This window comes from Thermobia domestica, chromosome 18, assembly GCF_964235325.1.
Source record: "Thermobia domestica chromosome 18, izTheDome1.hap1.1, whole genome shotgun sequence".
Classification (NCBI taxonomy): domain Eukaryota; kingdom Metazoa; phylum Arthropoda; class Insecta; order Zygentoma; family Lepismatidae; genus Thermobia; species Thermobia domestica.
The window spans coordinates 142,349-160,581 of record NC_137471.1 but is presented as its reverse complement, the minus strand read 5'-3'; the positions used below and the strand labels follow the sequence as shown (position 1 = coordinate 160,581).

Genomic DNA, 18,233 nt, shown 5'->3' with positions numbered 1-18,233 from the left:
GCCTGGTTATGAGTAAAACAAGTTTGAAGAAATATGACCCATTAGCCGTTTTGGCTTTAGCTTTTTGGGATTCTTGTCCCAGGGAAACTTTTAAGTACAATTTATACTCGCCTCGTGTACTCAGCGGAGCAATGGATAAAGAAAAATAAAAATTCCTGTGTTATGGCTTCTGATCAGCCACTGTACGCTAAAACCATAAACATGGTTCTAATTATAGGAGAAGATAATCTTTTCTCGTGCATGATTGTACGCACTGCTGGGCTTAATCAATTTACCTCATTTCTCGGTGCTATTGGAACCATTATGGTAGGTAGCAATGTTGATGAGTTTTTGGAAACCCTCTACGCAAAGAGCATGATAGCCCACATGATAACTGGACATGGCACACTCGAGCTATCAGTGCGCACTTTCTGACGCAGATTTTGTTTATAAATTATGAAAGACAAAGATCTTATTCAAACTGAAAAATGTGTACTCAGATGTACTTCGAGGTGCATTATCAAATTTAGAACAAATTGAGAATATACATTCGTTTCACTTTATGACGCCGTATTTAAAGATGGCGATAGTTTATGACAATTGGTTGCTATAAATAAGAATGTCTGATATGTCCTCTGTCAAATGGAGTAGGAATGAAGTTTCTATCTTGAAATGTCGAGAAGGTACAACATTTTAAAATGAAAAGGGATAAATTCAGTCAGCGGTCATCTTGATGACGTAATATCTTACTTCCTGAAAATGCGCTCTGAAGGATAGTTTCAATATAATTTCGAATATTCGTCAATGTACTCAGAAACTATTTTTTAAGGGAAAGAAGGACTATCTCCAGAAATAACCCATAATAGGCACGAGAACTGATTGACAGAAAATAGACTGATATTGGTACTCGTTCATAGGTCACCTTTACAACTAAAACGCATCATGTCTTCTCAGTGGGAATCCACAAAGCATTAAAAGACCTAACAGCATAAACAATACAAACCAACTTCTCTTATCATTTTTTTTTTTTTTTTTTACAATAGTCAAGTGTTCACAACAGAGTCAATTAGAACAGGAATTTATTATCTGATTTTATTTAAAAATATAACATCAGAAAATAATTTATCACATGAGATCTGCTTTTGTTAACGAAATTAATTCATTATTACAAACTATTTCAGTAGTAGCTGCTGCCTTCTTATTGGTTCTATATATGGGTAAAGTCATCTCCTATTATCTGAAACAAAAATTACACAAATTTAATGAACAAACAATTTCTTTAAATAATAATCACACATTAAATTCATATTTTACAACCTTTAAGGATATGAAAATAGTAAAATACTAATTAACAACAATCTGCCCAATGAAAGCTAAAAAAATAAAACATTTTGCATGAACAGTGTAGAATCACGAATAATTTTAAATATAGTGTGCAAAGTTTTCATACTGTTTGCATTTTGTAATATACAGAGTGACACATAAAACAGTAACTTGTGAAGCACCGACTAAAAATAGAAGAAATATCTTTTAAAATATTGAGATAAATTAAAGAGCTATAACTTGCCGTTTAGGAAACAGTGCTCCAAATTATCAATGTCTGAAAATTACGTTCTGTAGATACTGTTCACCTCTACGTACTGATTCATTAATTTGTCGCTGTGCCCGCTGCAACATCTCAGCTGGGTTACCACGAATTTCATCTTGGATTCTTTGTTTCAATTCATCCAGTGTTCTTGGCCAAGTGATGCGAACTCAATTATTAAGATATCCCCACAAGGAAGATCACAAACGGTCAAATCCGGTGACTTTGGGGCCAGGGAATAACTTTATCACCGAATTTTAAGATGACATTGTTACCGAACAGTTCTTCTGGACTTGCCATTGATTGCCTTGGAGTGTACGATATCGCACCATCCTGTTGAAACCAGCCTTTGCGAACTTGTGGAAAGTTGTTTAATGGAAAATACAAAAAGGATCTAAGCATCTCAAAATACCGATTCGCAGTATAATTCGCTCTAATTTTCGAACAAGTAAGGTGAGATGATCCTGTGTGACGAAGCTGCACACAGTACTGTCACCTTGCTGTTGTGTAAAGGGTGTTCCCGAACTTCATAAGGATTGTTGTGTGCCCAGTAATGGTGGTTTTGTTTGTTCACGTAAGCTGTGAAATGAAAATGAGCCTCCTCTGATACTCACAACTTACCCAGAAATTCAATGTTCTGGTTTACGAGTGATGAAAAGTAAATAACCTATGACAACAATGTGCGAAAAACATTGTAGTCGATACACAGTCTGTTTCAAAGCGATACCGACGCCCAGGAAGGTGATGCTATGCGTTTTTTGTGAAAATGGAAGGACCTCATACATCAGGAGCTGCTGCTAGTGAGTAGAACGATATACTCAGGCCTGTACTGTCGACAATTAACGAGAATGCACCTAGCAATTCAAAAGGAACGGCCAGAGCTGGTCAACAGAAAAGGCGCGGGGTACAACGCTGACAACGCAGACCTCACATAACGACCCATCATAAACTGAAAGAACTTGGGTGGGAGGTTTCTCATGCATCGATCGTATAGCCCAGTCAGGGCACCGTGTCTCTGTAGAACTCCGTGAATGGTTCTAAGTTAGTTTGAAAAGAGGTCTATGAAAACCTCGAGTATTTTTTTTCAGAAACCCTAAAAACTCTATAGCGACTGGATTATTATGTTTTCGGAAAAATGGCAGAACAATAAAATAGAGATTACAGTAAATGTATTCTTAATTTGAACCTACAAAAGCTCAACACTTTTTAGACAACTTGATATGAGAATTCAAGCAATATATTGTACACAAACTTCCCTAGTAACATGCACCATACTAGTTAAGATGTTGGTCATCATATGTCTGTCTTGAAGCATTAGCGTCTCAACTGTTTCTTTTCTTTATGAAACAGAATTGTTTAAAACATAGAATAATAAACAATTGAAACAGAATGTAACAGATGATTTGTGTCCGTTACATCAACAATTTGTATCTAACCTCGCACTACTCCAATAGACAGTGTAGGGAAGGTACCATCGTAATAATATGTCTCGACAGAAAATAACTTAAAGTGATTATTTTGTTGCCGTAGTTCAAGATTTATTTTAACGCATATTCTTATTGACAATAAAAAAGTCAAAAATACTCCATTAAGTATTTAAGATAAGTCAAGCAAAATCGCACTAAGAATTAGGCGTTTCAAGTTTTTCATTATATTTGTAAGTGCGTAAAAATGAAGTCGGTAATGAAAAGTCGGTGAGAGTTTGTATTGTCACTAGCATTAAAAATTGTAATTAAAAGTATACTGAAAAGAATACAAAATCTACACCGGGCATTCTAGTGCTAGAACATAACACCACTCTACTAATTGTACGACAACTCTATTAACCACTGCATCACGATATTTAGTCATACAGTCTGTTACGGGGAGCTCGGTGGCTCAATGATAGAGTGCTTACTTCTGGTGCGTAGGGTTTCTGGTTCGATCCTGGTTCGATAAGTAAGTTTGTGGTAAACAGTATTGTGTCTGTGGATTTTCTAGGGGTACTCCCGTTTCCTCCCAGATTCTTATTCCACCAATTTTCCATTTATCATTCACCCCCCTTAGCCTAACGAGCATAATCGGTGGAACATTAAACTTGAAGGGAATCAAACTGTCCTTACCAGGAATCAAACTCAGAACCACTAGCATTAAACATTCGACTACATTGGAGCATTATTACTACTACCAAGTCGTACCATTATCTTCAACGGAATCTCCTGTACTGATCAGGTCTTTGGCCTATAACACGTGGGGATAAGTAGTCTATCTAATCATGTGTTCCTATTTACTATTATAGTACCATATGGAAGCCACAGCCAATTGTACCATAAATTATGCTTTCATGTAGGCCCTACGAATAAAATAATAGTAACATTGATCAGAAGGAATGAAAAGACTGTATATTAACGCGTTGTTTCTAAAAAGGATTGTGGTTTACTTCATAAACTTCCTCTCCACACTTTTCCCTGTTGCTCATGAATGTCATTATTCTTATTTGAATAAAATATGTCATTACTGTTGTTGCAAAGAGTATACAACTATAAGATAAAAATATCATAGCTTGAGTAAACGCATAGGAGGAGGTGGTGAAATGGCAACAGCCATGTCTGCACAAAACACAGTACTCAAAAAGTAACATTCCACGACTGTGTCTAATGCATTTGGTCTACTGTAGTTTTGTTATTTTCTCAGCATTGTAGTTTCGGTTTTGTCTAATTTTCTTAATAGGTTCAAGAACAAATATGCACAAAAATGTTATATATTTCGTTTAATTAATAAAATTTCTTAACAATTGCTAGTTGATTTTTTTTTTTTTTTTTTTGTGGGTTCAAGTTACCCCTCTGGAGTGCTACGTCATAGAAAATACTTTAGTTCCACACTAGTTAAACCCTTCATTCAACTAATTGATCAATGAGAGAAGACTAAAAATATTCTCACAATACGGTTTTCGTACAGCCTTTAAAACCCCCAAAATTTTAGGAAAGAACATCACCCAATTTAAGAGCTATTACACGGATCCCAATGAAAAATCAGGGTTCCCGATGAAAATAAAATGCGGTTGGCAAGAGAGTTACATACGCAAAACGAAAAGAAATTTAAAAGTCCGAGTAAAGGAATACATTAGAGATTCGAAAGTGGAAAATACGGTGTCAGGTTTGTCGAACATTTAAAAGAAACGCAACACAGGGTAGAAGTTTCAAAAATTTTATTGAGTGACAAATGAAAGGCGGTGATTACAAAATTTTCACGGCATTGCATGATAATATAAATAATAATATGAGTTGGCAACCATCCAACAAGGAACAAGATAGGCGCCCAAAATAAGTCTGCCATATTTTAGTTCGCAACAATCTTTCCTGGAGATCGGTAACGCACTTGACAACGTTTTTTTTTTTTTTTTTTTTTTTTGTACAATACAGCTCTTCCCTTGGTAAGTCCGTTCCAATTTTATTTCTTGATGTTTCTTTTTCTTTCTTTCTTTTTTTTTTTTTTTTTTTACCTCCGTGACCAAGATTCCAGGGGAGAGTCGAAAGCTTGGAATTTTAAAAATTCAGGAATTACAAAACTGTAAGTAGAATAACAATATTCTGTTCATCAAGAAGAAAATTGTGTTCCCCGCTGCGTCCAGTTCAGTCTTTAATTGGAAAATTTCAATATCACCCTGATGCTATTGTTAAATTCGCAGTCAGTGTGCTCTTATCCATTCTTAAATACAGAGGACTATCTCAATGAAATTCATGTCTACTTGTAATTTTAATCAATATGTTAATTGTAATATATGGTAGTCATAAATTCTTGTTTCATGTAGAACTAGAATATGTAGAAACCAATTAAAAGTAGATTAGATGCACTGGAAAGTACGTTGTTTTATTTACTGATTCATTATTTAATATTTATGAGGACAGAACTTACATTCTTGTAATAAATTTTAGCACATATTGTTTCAGACTTTTCTCTCCTCTTCCTCAGTGTAACTTTCTTCATCTACATTGCTGACCTTGGTGTGGATTTTTCATTCCGGAAACACCTAGAACTCGAATAATATATCTTTTAAACTGATAACAAATTTAAAATAAAGTTACTAAAACTGGTCCTCTTGAGAATCCGAAACAGGACAGATAAGCGTTTCAAAACTATTTAATTTGCTGGAATTCTGTTTAAAATATACCAATAATTGTAAAAGATCTTAATAGTAGAAAGTTCGGTCTCAAAGAATGCAACAAACGTGCTATATGTTGATTATTTTACTTAACAGATATGAAAATCATAGCTCTAACACTCACTTACTTCCTTCCAAAAAAACACTTTTCAAATTGAAAAACAAATGAAGCACTAATGGCGCAGAAGCTCTTTATCACTAGTAATTGTAATCAATAATTAGTGTATAATAAATTCAATCTAAAAAAAAAAAAATGAAAATAATTGATGATGAAAAATGAGGAAATGTTTAGCAGCGCAACTAAAAAAGTGTTACAGTGATGAAGAGGCGGAAGAGTTCCTGAAACAGTTCTGTTATAATGTATTACAAACATGTAAGACAGCAGCTTTCTGTCTTTTAAACACAATTTTCTTCTGAATTGTTAGAAGGTGCATGCTTTCATTCTTTAGCATAATGTTTCATTTAGTTTTACAGATAATATTTCGAAAAAGTGGATTCATTTAAATATCTAGGATTAACATCAACAGACCAAAATTATATCTACGAAGAAATTAAATGTCGATTGAAAGCAAGGAAGTCGGGTTATTATTCAGCCCAAACTCTTTTGTCTTCGTAAATTCTGTTGAAGAATTTGAAGCTTAAAATATATAAAACGATAGTTATGCCTATTCTGATGTACGGTTGAGAAACATGGTCACTTACTTTGAGAGAAGAACGCAAACTGAAAGTACTTGAGAATAAAATTCTGAGGCAAATATTAGTACCCAAGAGGGACGTTTTCCTAACATTATTAGGATTATTAAGTTTAACAGCTCAGGTGGGCAGGTCATGTAGCCAGAAAGAAGAAAGTATGAATGCCTTCTAAATTTTAACTGGAAATCCAATCGGAAAAAGACCATTAGGAAGGCCTAGGCGCAAATAGGAGGGATAGGAGAACGATATTACAGTGGATCTCATAGAAATAGAAATACAAAGTAGAAACTAGATCCAATCGGCTAAGAACAGAAGCCAGTGGGGAGCTCCTGTGAATACGCATTGAACCTCTTGATTCTATAGGCCATATGATTATTTACAGATAATATTTCAAACACTAGTACTCACCTGTGCAATTGTTCTCATTACTATGTAGACCTATCAAACGGGTGTGCTTCAAGCAGGAGGCAAAAAGCTTGATTTCTGTGAATTCCATTGTAGAAGAATACAACTATATTGTTTGTATTGTACAGGCAGTTAAACGAAATTTTGGACCAAGTTCATTCAGCTCTATGGCATCATTCTTCTCAAATCCGATGTTATAATCTGATGAAGAAGAGCAACAGGCCCTTGCATAATGGTAACAATAATGCTCGTACGCCAAGTAATGCAAACTTAGTTTCCTTGCAACAAAGACTCCTGCGATCTACAAGAAAAGGTGAAGTTAATTATAGCATTATTAGTCACAAAAATGTTCGTTAAAATTAATGTATTAATAAAATACACTATAAAGTATCCTTTTTTTTTTGTTTCGTGGGACAAAACGAAGAAATGGGATTAAGATTAAAAACATTCAACGTTACGTAAATGAATCTATTATGAGTGAAACTGTTTACGTGACCATTAAATCACGCCCAATGCTTTTAGTCTTAGCCCCAAAATGGAGAAATGAAATTCACACTAAAAGTATTGAGTGTTACCTAAATAAATTCATCATGAGTAAGGCTTTTTATGTGACCATTAAGTCATGTCTAATGGTTTTAGTCTTAGCCTGAAAGTGAAGAAATGGGATTAAGACTAAATGCATTGAATTCTACGTAAATAAATCTATCATGAATAAAGCGGTTTATATGAACATTAAATCATGTCCAGTTTCTTCATTTTACCTCCCTCACGCAAAAATCTCTGCCTAGTGCACTTTATGAAATGATTGTTTTAAAAAGTTTTTTTTTTTTTTTTTTTTTTTCCGGATAGTATTTATGTTTTGGACTTTATTGGATATCTATAATCAAATCTTTACTTCAAAAATAAGAAGCTTGCATATTTTATTATTTTGAAGAACTTTTTATAAGTCTTACAATAGTTCTTTCAAAATTCTGGCAAGGGATGCATCAAATTCAGCGATGTGCCATAGACTATAATTTTACGTCTACGCGTGATTCTACGAGTATTGTAATCTATACGTAGTCTACGCCATACTTTTTCCCAGTGTAGACTATGTAGACAATGTATACTATAATTAATGTTATTTTCTTGTACAGAAACAGAAAATCAACTGCCAAATAAAGCGCAAATTGAGAATATGTCTGCACAAGTTTGAAAAATTTTAGGTTAAAATCTGTTACTTCACAAAGGAAAGAAATATGATAGAGCAATTTCTTCCTTCGTGTTACCAGTGCTGGGACTTATTTCAAATGAATGTATTTCAGATAACTATCTAAAATACAAAATACTATTTTTTATTTTATATTTTAAATACCTTTTCAAAAACTATTTTGTATCCTATATTTCAAATAGGTTTTCTAGTGTATTTTGTTATTTTGTATAATATGCAAAATACAAGATAGTTCTGATCTTGGCAATAAAATATTACGCAGTTTACGAACCTGCACACAGTATACTAGAAACTAACAGTCATAAACATTACGTAGCGGCACCATTCTAGATTGCCTAATGTTTAGTAACCGGTTTTCGGGCATGCTCGGATACAGTCGGATTGCTGCAGCGATGCATTCAACTGTACTGATTTTAATACAATCAAGTGCATCACCACCGTGAGCTGGTTGCATCCGAGCATGCTCCGAAGGGCGACAATTTATTTATGAGGAGTTAATGTGTCAATGAATACTGTAAACTGTGTTTTGTTATGACTGTGGATCCGTAAGGATTATTTTTCTTGTGAATTAAGACTATTCTCTGGCTTGAACGACCTGAAACTCTATACAAGCTTATACTTAAATTGTATGAAGGCCATCGCACAAGAACTTGATCGACTCCAATCTTCTGACTCTTTCTTTTATGGCGAGCTCATCCCAGAACTCATTCGCATGAAGAAAGTTCTGGAAAAATTAGAACTCCGTTCATTAAAGTACTGTAATCCGCTAGTGAAGGCATTGTTGAAGAGCATGGACAAAATATTCCATAAATATTTAACCTTGGAGTCATCGGAAAATGATGCTATCCTTGCTTCTGTCACTCATCCGTTTTTTAAACTTAGATGAGTTCCCAAGGAAAACAGATCATCTGTCAAAGATGCATTTATGGAAGAGATTCGCCATGAACACTCAACTGACAAGACTGTACCATCAAATGAGGAAGCAGATGATCTTAATGATGAACAATACTATTTTTTCGAATCGGACATCAGCGACCACGAGGAGAATATCTGTGCGTCCACCAATGCTTCTCAGTTACAGTGTCTCCACTACCTTGAGGATTCGAATTCTTCACTGTGTGTACTGGAGAAATACTTGCTTGTTCTCAAATTATTTAAAAAGTTCAATAAATGTGCCAAGTTTAGCACCTGTTGAGCGACAGTTCGGGGCCTTTTTATGAGATCCCACAGACTGAATATGAGTGACAGAAGCAATTGTTGCTGAAAGCGAATAAGCGTGTCCTTATATGAAAGAATTGTGTTTGATGTAGGCCTAATGGAAGTGTTTAATGTTGGTTAGTGCAAAGAAAATATATGTGTTTGATGTCTAATTTATTATATGAATCATAGTCAATCCAAATATTTTGCAGGCTATGTATAAAATTAGTGGTACCTATTTTGTATTTTGCAAATGTATTTGAAATACGTATTTTGTATTTTACATTTTAAATACATTTTTGAAAACTATTTTGTATTTTGTGTTTTAAATGCATTTTGTGATACTATTTTGTATTTTGTATTTCAAATAGGTTTGCTTACCTATTTTGCCCAGCACTGCGTGTTACACGGATCTAAAGTACTATGAGGCATCTGGTTGTATAATGGTATCTACTATATAATCCACAATATTATAATTTCTGGAACTAAGTAAAAGTTAGTTTACTCACTAAATGTTCAGTAATAACTCTCAACATAAAATATATTTAAAATCATGTATTTTCCAAAGATTTTTTCTGCATTTTCCTTTTTATTTTTCACAAAATTACTTCATTATAATTGAAAATACATCAAATAATACATATTGACTTTTTTATGTATTATATCAGAACTGTCTAGAAAAACATGTTTATATGTGTCTGGACATAAAACTTAACAAATTAAATTTTTCAGGTCTGGCTATAAAAGAACTTGCTATCATACGTTACAGACAATTGTACATATCAACATATACACATTTATAAATGTTACCGTTATAGCAGTAAGATTGAACAAATCGCACCAATAACATACTCGATGAGCTTACCAAAAACGTTCTATAAGAGATAGTAGAAGAATGAAAAATTCTCACCCATTGTTACGCTTGTCATTCACGATGATTAAGCGTGCGTCTCCTACTGTCTAAAGGGCATAAATATGAGTAATTAAACTTAAAAAAAAAAAAAGTTCGCTACTTAGAGTTCGCTCCCTTGAGGATCGAACTTTACCCAGGCTGTTACGAAAGTTATAACATTGTGCGAGGTAGCCTAGTAAAATATAAAACCATTAATTTAATAAGACATTACTAAACTATTTTATACTTCTCCCAAATAAATAAATATTACACGCTAGTCATTTCATAACGAACCCATTTTATCAATCTGTTGTTCTTAAAAGGTCATACCAAGATGCTCAAAAACAAGGAAACAAATAACGTCAATCAGAAATAATAAAGTGTACTTATAATTATTGTAGAAGGTGTAATGCAAGGGAATTATGGTTACCATATGTGGTACGTTTTGTTCCAATTTTATTATTTAAAAGAAATGTCTTTTCTATTAGCCTTTTCAAAGACAATGGAAAGTTTCCTATTAATATTGTCACGCATAACAATAACACTTTCTAGAAGCATCAGCAATTACATGGCAGTTTGCTACGAATGATCTTTATTTCTAATACCTATGTTAAAAAAAGTAATACTCTTTCTACAGTACCATAAATCAGGATGCAGATATCTGGTTGACCTGATACTATAAACACCACTACATTATTTTTATATTACGTCTATTTATTTCGAGTTATATACATATTTAGAAAATTACAACGAATCTCTTTCATTTTACTTTTTGCGAGCACGAACTTCCAATCTCAGTTTCTACCATTAAAACTGTTTTTTTCTTTCTATTCAAAAACTTTGAAGTGGCATATCAGACTAATTACAAATTGTTTAAATAGATCACATAGTCTACGTCGTTTACACTGGATATGTTTCTTACGTGTAAACGTAAATTATCGAATTTTACACGTGGACGCATTCACTAATCTAATTTATTCTCGAGTTTAATGTAAGATCTGTCGCAATCGTTTCTAATTTCCTTGAGAGACGCCATGTAAAAATACCTCGAATCAGAACTAAACCACTCTGTCATTTATTGGATGAATGCTTAATTAATTCATTGCCTATGCATATACACAGTCTAAATACATTCGTAATAACTTAATTAATTGTAAAGTAAAACGATAAATAGAGCAAAAATAATGTAAAAATATTGTATTGTCAACGAGTTCACTTATTTCTACAAAGTTTCACAACCCTAGTTATTACGAAAGTGAGTGAAATTTAAGTTCCAAAATAGGACTGTAACAAACAAGCAAACGGAAAAGTAACTTTGTAAAAGCATTATAACAAAAAGGAGAAAAGATTTGACTCTAACAATAAAACAAACAAAAAATAACCTAGTAAAAGCATCTTAATAAAAAGAAAATAAGTTTTGAGTGAAACAAACAAATAAACAGAAAAGTAACTTAGCAAAAGCATTCCAATAAAAAGAAATAAAGATTTGACTGTAACAAACAAACAAACAAAAGTAACCTAGTAAAAGCATTGTATTAAAAAGAAAAAAGATTTGACTGTAACAAGCAAATAAACAAAAGTAACCTAGTAGAAGCATTATAATAAAAAGAAAGATTTGATTGTAACGAATAAACAAACAGAAAAATAAACAGAAAAGTAACTTAGTAAAAGCATTGTAATAATAAGAAAGAACTGACAGTAACAAAGAAACTTAAAGGTAATCTAATAAAAGCATTGTAATGAAAAGAAAAGAAGATGACTGTAACAAACAAATAAACGAACATAAGTAAACTCAGTAAAAGCATTATAATAATTATCTAATCATCTTCGTACATTTTTCTTCTTTGTACTTGCAGAGTGGAAATTAAAGAATTTACATTAATAAACGATATGGTATTTGTACGTACGTATAGTTTGACTTATATATGTATTAGGGTATCCTTAGTTTTTGACTTCACCCTCCTACAATGTTTCCATATCACTCCAGAGTAATAGTTCAATTCAGTGATATTAAATGATGCTCTAATCGACCTCCAGTTTTCAATACATTTATATTTTATAGTTTCTATAACAATTAATTGAATTTGCAGAACACATTTCAAAATTGAACACAATATTATCCTTTCTGTGTTTATGTGGCAATGATTATCAACAATTTTCAACTTTCCATATATTTCTGGCATGTTACTCGAATGCTTTTCCACAGGATGCTTAACTGCTTTGTTGTGGAAAAGAAGTACAGTTTAACATATTTTTGGTGATGCATAGAACGTGTTTTTGGTGATTGTATGAGAACTGGGTTATATCAACTGAAGTAGATTCCTTTAGTGTTATATCGCCTTAATAAGTGCACTTTCAGATCATATATATATTAAAAAAAAAAATAGAAAATAGATAGATAACCTAACCAGTAACAACACTTCCATAGTATGTTGTTACTGGTTGAAGCACTGGAATATGCTTTGATTTTATTGTTAAGTTGTTGCTACTGGAGCGCTATAACATCTTCACCATTTAGCCTAATTAAATATCTCAAGGAAAGGAACTCGAGTAACATGCAAGATGAGAAGATATACAAAAATTGATGATCACTATCAGCACAATAACACATAAAGCTCAGTATTGTGGCAGTTCTTATTTTTCATGTATTATATATTTACCAAAGTTCACTTAGCTAGCAGATTTTATCTATTTTAGTGTGTACGGTGACGCACACACACTTCTTTACGCATATGCTACCACTTGTGCAGGCTTTACCTGAAGAATTATGAGAACAAATATCAATACGCTGGACATAATTAGATATTTGTTGATTTTAGAAGTGAGCTTAAAGTAGCAAACTTTAAGATTTGTCCTGTCTAATCCATTATCAGCTTTACAAGTCGCATTAGCTGGTACATTACACGACTCTTCTGCTCTATAGGATGGCTTCACTTCTTCTGGATGTTTTAAACCACAAGACTTCAACTGTAGGAAAAGAAAGAACATCACAGAATGAAATTAATGTAATATTTTTTGAAGTTACTAAAGAATGTTTGAAATAGATTGTTTGAAAAGTCATCCTTCAACTTGAAAATGCTTAACTTTCCATGTGGTCTATGGCAGCGATACTGAATTTATAATGAAATGAGAGCCAGTGAGGACCAGAGCAAAATTGGGGGCTAGACAAGTGAACAGGGGTTACAGTGCCATAGGTACACCTTGTGGAGGAGTTTGGTTTATATGGAATGATATTTTCTCAATCAATATTGAAACCGGAAGTGGAAGGTTTTTGTCACTTGCAGTTTAGAGCGAAGGTAGAATTTATTCTTGAGATGCGTCATTGATTGCTCTGCTGGTCTCTGCCTAAATTACAAAAATATATTTGATTTGATTTATTAATCATTCCTAGACCATATTATATCAATGTTTGTACAGATGATACAATACTTAGAAAAAATGATATAATGCTTCTCTTTCAACTTTCGACAGAAGACATAAAATCATGTTTACAATCTACATAATAGTATCTACCTAGACAGGTAGGGATGCAGATAGACTCACCTGTTCATCACTGTTTTTCGTTGTAGTTTCCATGGAGGTCTATATATCGTCTCCACTTTGTGAGCAGCGAAGAAATCTCAGAGAAAAAAATAGTCTCTGTCATGGCGTGCAAACCACTGGGAAACAGCCTGTTGGACCTCGTTGTCCCCTCAGGTGTTTCTTCAAGTCTCGGAAGAGGAAATAATAGGTGCGAAGTTTACTGAGAAATTTGGTCACCGAGCGATGCTCCAACTTCTGCAAATCAGGGGGGGGGGCGGTGGCTCAGTGGTGGAGCGTTTACCTCCGGTGCTTGGGGTACCTGGTTTGATCCCAGCTCGCGCCATGTGGACTTTGTGGTGGACAAACACCGTGCTCGTGGGTTTTCTCGGGGTTCTCCCGTTTCCTCCCACTTTCTTTATTCCACCACTTTTACTCATTTATCATTATCACCGTCTCCTTTAGCCTAACCGGCATAACCGTGAGACGTTAAACTTAAAGATTTCATTTAATTTCATTTTTTTCTGCAAATCCATTTGTTCGCGGCGTCACACAAACATTCGCTATACGGCGTAACACAAACATACTGTCACGGCCAATGTGTTGTTCCTCTAAATTGCGCAGCGGGGTACCCCACAGTGGCCTTGGCGTGCGTGTCAGGCGCTATTATGCCTCCCCTTCCTTCGTGTCTAGGTAGATAACTTAGTGAACGTCCTTCATAAATATGTATATGCACTTAATTACACACTATTCAGTAACTATTTATATGTATATTTGTAGTTACCAGCTAATATGTACAAGAAATAATTTAATCAGTTTTCTAATTTACACAATAAAGTAGTAAAGTTTTCACGTACTGTACAGTACGTGCTATTTAATAGTAGATGCGTACTAAGTTGATCAAAGAACTCATTTTATGATTATTCATCATAGAGCCAGGTAAAATATTGTCTAATTGTACACCCATATATATATGTGACTTTTTATATTCAGATGTTCGATGATACACAGTAAATAAATGCTCTTTTCCTCGCGTAGAATAGGCGTGAGTATCGCCATCTCCTTTAATATTGTTCAATAATCCTATGTAATTTTGAATAGTTCAAACATGTACAGCGAAGAAACCTTCATAATGTTCAGTGTTGCAGTTTCTTACAGCAGGTATATTTCGGTGAATTCCTACAACACGCTTTTGTTGGTTGAGTATATTCTGATGTTGTGAAGTAAAATAATTAAAACACGACGACTCATTTTCAGTATTGACCATTAATTCACATGAAAAAAAGAAAACATACATAATCTTGTTCTAAATTAGATCGTCTCTGCTTTGCGATAAGAACAATTAGAGAAAATCGATCTTGTAAAAGATTGTGTATGATTTCGGAAGAGTTCAAATATCTTTCGTCGGTACTTGTTTAAAGATATTTGTATTTTATTCTTATAAAGTTCATATTTAAGTTGAACTTTCAAGTTCATATACAGACAGTTGAACTCTCAAGTGCTTATATTAAAAAGATATGGCCTATATAATTATCGTAGGCATAGGACAAATGGTTTCAACATCAACACCGTACTAATTTCTTTAAATTTATTGAAATGACCCTTGCTTCATAAAAATTAAATTTTGTTGTATATGCTTTTAATAATTATTAATATAATTTAATTCGGGGTTTCTCAATCTGGGTCGAGAGAGGCTTTCATGGGGGTCGCTAAGATAAGTGGAAGAGATAAATATAGTTAGAATCTAATACAGGAAAATATTTTTAAATATTATTTAGAATTTTGTTCTGATAGGCATATTTTTATTTTTATACATACTGTTAAGAACAATAAAAAATAGGTCTACTAAACTTTTTCAACAGGTGCAGAGTTGTTTAAAATCAATTTAAATGAAAGAGGTACGATATGAAACTAATGAGAACTGAACATTGAAATATCAGAAAAACACAAATGCAACAGAACCTGCATATTGAAATACAATTACAATTGAAAACACTAATCCGAAATAGCTGTCGGCAATAAAAGGGATTTCTTTTGTTTAGGATCCTTTGTTGTTCTTTGCAGAATTGTACACGTATGTCTGTGAGCGAATAGTCTGTTTTCCAGCAAGCTGGCCACAATCAAGGTATATTTTTGGTTTAGGGTTTTATTTCCTAAATTTTAAATGTAAACAAGTTGTTTTTAACAACTTTTGGCAGTGGCGGCTGGTGGATTGTGGTTTTGGGTGTTGCAGCACGAACGATCGGAGACAGAAAATATGAAGTGGACTCATTGACTAATCAGCATAACTTTAGATGCAAATGCTATGTGACATGTTACATTAAATAAAATTATGTTTTTAAAAAATAAAAAAATGCAGAACATTTTATCTGATTAGGCTAATCATCTTATTTAATTAGTAAGTTCATTCTCCTCTCTTTGATCGGAGCAAATCTGCTTAATCTGCCTGGTTGAGCTCTTGTATTTTTATTGTCAGGTCTTTTTCGATGGAAAGCATAACCAATGGTGATAACCTTTCTTGGGACATTCAATTCCTTGAAAGTGACAATTCTTTTTGATGTGGAAAAAAACCTTTCTTCTTTTGCTGACGCCATAGGTACAGTTAATATTAATTTCAGAAGCTTTGTAGATTCACTAAATGTTTTTTCAAACTCAGCTCCGAATTCCTCTTCAGCGTAGACTGAAAAGAGTTCGAGGCAGAAGTTAGTGTTATAAAAAATGTACATTGAACACACTTTATTCACAGTTTATCTAGGAAAATTTAAAAGAAATTGTGCAAATATATCTAGTGCAAACAACATTACTGCCATAAGATGTCCTGTAAATTTAAACCGGATTTTTTTCGAACACTTTCCTGAATTGCCCTTTGCTTGTTTTGTCTAAGACTTAATTGCAAGTTTTTCCTCAGCTGAAAGCTAGTCATTTTTTTTTTGTAAGTTATTTACAGAAGTCATGGTATTTAATTCATTCAGAATTTGTAGGTTATTTAAGAAGTAAAGCACACACAATAAAATTAAATCTAATAACTAAAAACCAAAACAGTTGATACAAAAGAAGTCCTGGTATATGAATTGCGAATGCCACATATTCATACGTTAACACACACATGTGCGTAAAAGAGAAAACTACATTCCAAATCATCCGCCTTGGTTGTTACGCAATGCACGATGAACACAATATACTTCCACATGAGGCGAAACAATGCTTATCAATATCATATGTTCTGGAAAGGAATCCTCGAAACCCACCAGATGTAGAATCAGCATGTAAGAGAAACCATAAATCAAAGAACGTCAAAACAAACAGCACTGCCAGTTCTACACCCAGAAATGTTAGCTGGGAGGGGTCCAAAGTATTTCAGGGATGTCCAATACGTCTACGTAATATCGAACCTGTCTTATACTGCACCCGAAAAGACGATATGTAATTCTTAATTACTATCACCTATTTTTTTTTAAAAATGATAGAATGATTTTTTTATAAGAAAAGAAAGAGTACATGATGAGGTATAAAATAAAATATTTAGCCTACATCAGTAGTAAGAATGTAAGGCGTCTGCGCCATAAGGCTTCTGCGCCACTGACCCTGTACCCACTTTCTCGGTCCCGCCTGAAGCAGACAACGAATTTCCCAGTGCCGCCTGACACACTATGCCGGAAGACACAGGGAGGATACGAGAAATCGAGCATCGTGAACCGTCAACCCACGGTCTTTTACGACCTCCATTTTAGGGGTGAATTTGTTCCCTTTTAGGGGGTGTACTCGTTCTCTTTTACGAGCACATTTTAAGGGGTGAACTCGTTCCCTTTTATGAGCATATTTTCCCAACCCCTACGAACACATAACAGAACATCAGACTACGTAACATAACAAGGGTGTACTCGTTCTCTTTTACGACCTCCATTTTAGGGGGTGAACTCATTCCCTTTTATGAGCATATTTTTCAACCCCTATTTTAACATAGGAGATAACACATAAGATTACGAACACATAAAAGAGAAGATAACACATAACACTACGTAACACACAGCATAGCAGATAACATATAAGATTACGAACACATAACATAGCAAGGGTGTACTCGTTCCCTTTTCCAACCCCTATTCTGAACATAGCAGATAACACATAGAAGAGCAGATAACACATAGCACTATAAGAGCAGAAGACTACATAACATAGCAGGCCTCCATTTTAGGGGTGAACTCGTTACCTTTTTCAACCCCTATTTTAACATAACAGAAATGACATAAGAATACGTAACTCATTCCAACCCTTATTTTAACATAACGAGCAAAGATTACAATCGAATACCCACGGTCTACATATAATCATTTTAGAGGGTGTATTCATTCATTCTCTTTGATGACCATTTTTTCCACCCCTAATTGAAATTACATAGCAGAGAAGATAATACATAAGATTCGTTCCCTTTTATGAGCACTTTTTAGGGGGTGTACTCGTTCCCTTTTATGATTACTTTTTCAACCCCTATTTGAACATTTTAACATAGCAGAAATGACACAAGCATGTCCCCAAACTACTGACCATCGTGAACAAATGTCAAACTCAAAAACAAAACAGCATATCGAGGTGCTGTTTCCACATTTAGTAA

The 18,233-nt window shown here is 33.8% G+C and overlaps 1 protein-coding gene across 1 annotated transcript in view; it reads right to left on the bottom strand.

Moving 5' to 3' along the window:
* Positions 1-1,047: 1,047 nt before the first annotated feature.
* LOC145674770 (uncharacterized) overlaps positions 1,048-18,233 on the bottom strand; it is a 41,970-nt gene continuing 24,784 nt past the window's right edge. The window contains exons 4-6 of the mRNA XM_081744962.1: positions 12,860-13,069; positions 6,807-7,104; positions 1,048-1,216 (exon numbers count right to left, since the gene is read on the bottom strand). Coding sequence (XP_081601088.1) covers positions 6,910-7,104; positions 12,860-13,069 — 405 coding nt within the window. The 3' untranslated portion in view covers positions 1,048-1,216; positions 6,807-6,909. The remainder of the gene's footprint in view (positions 1,217-6,806; positions 7,105-12,859; positions 13,070-18,233) is intronic.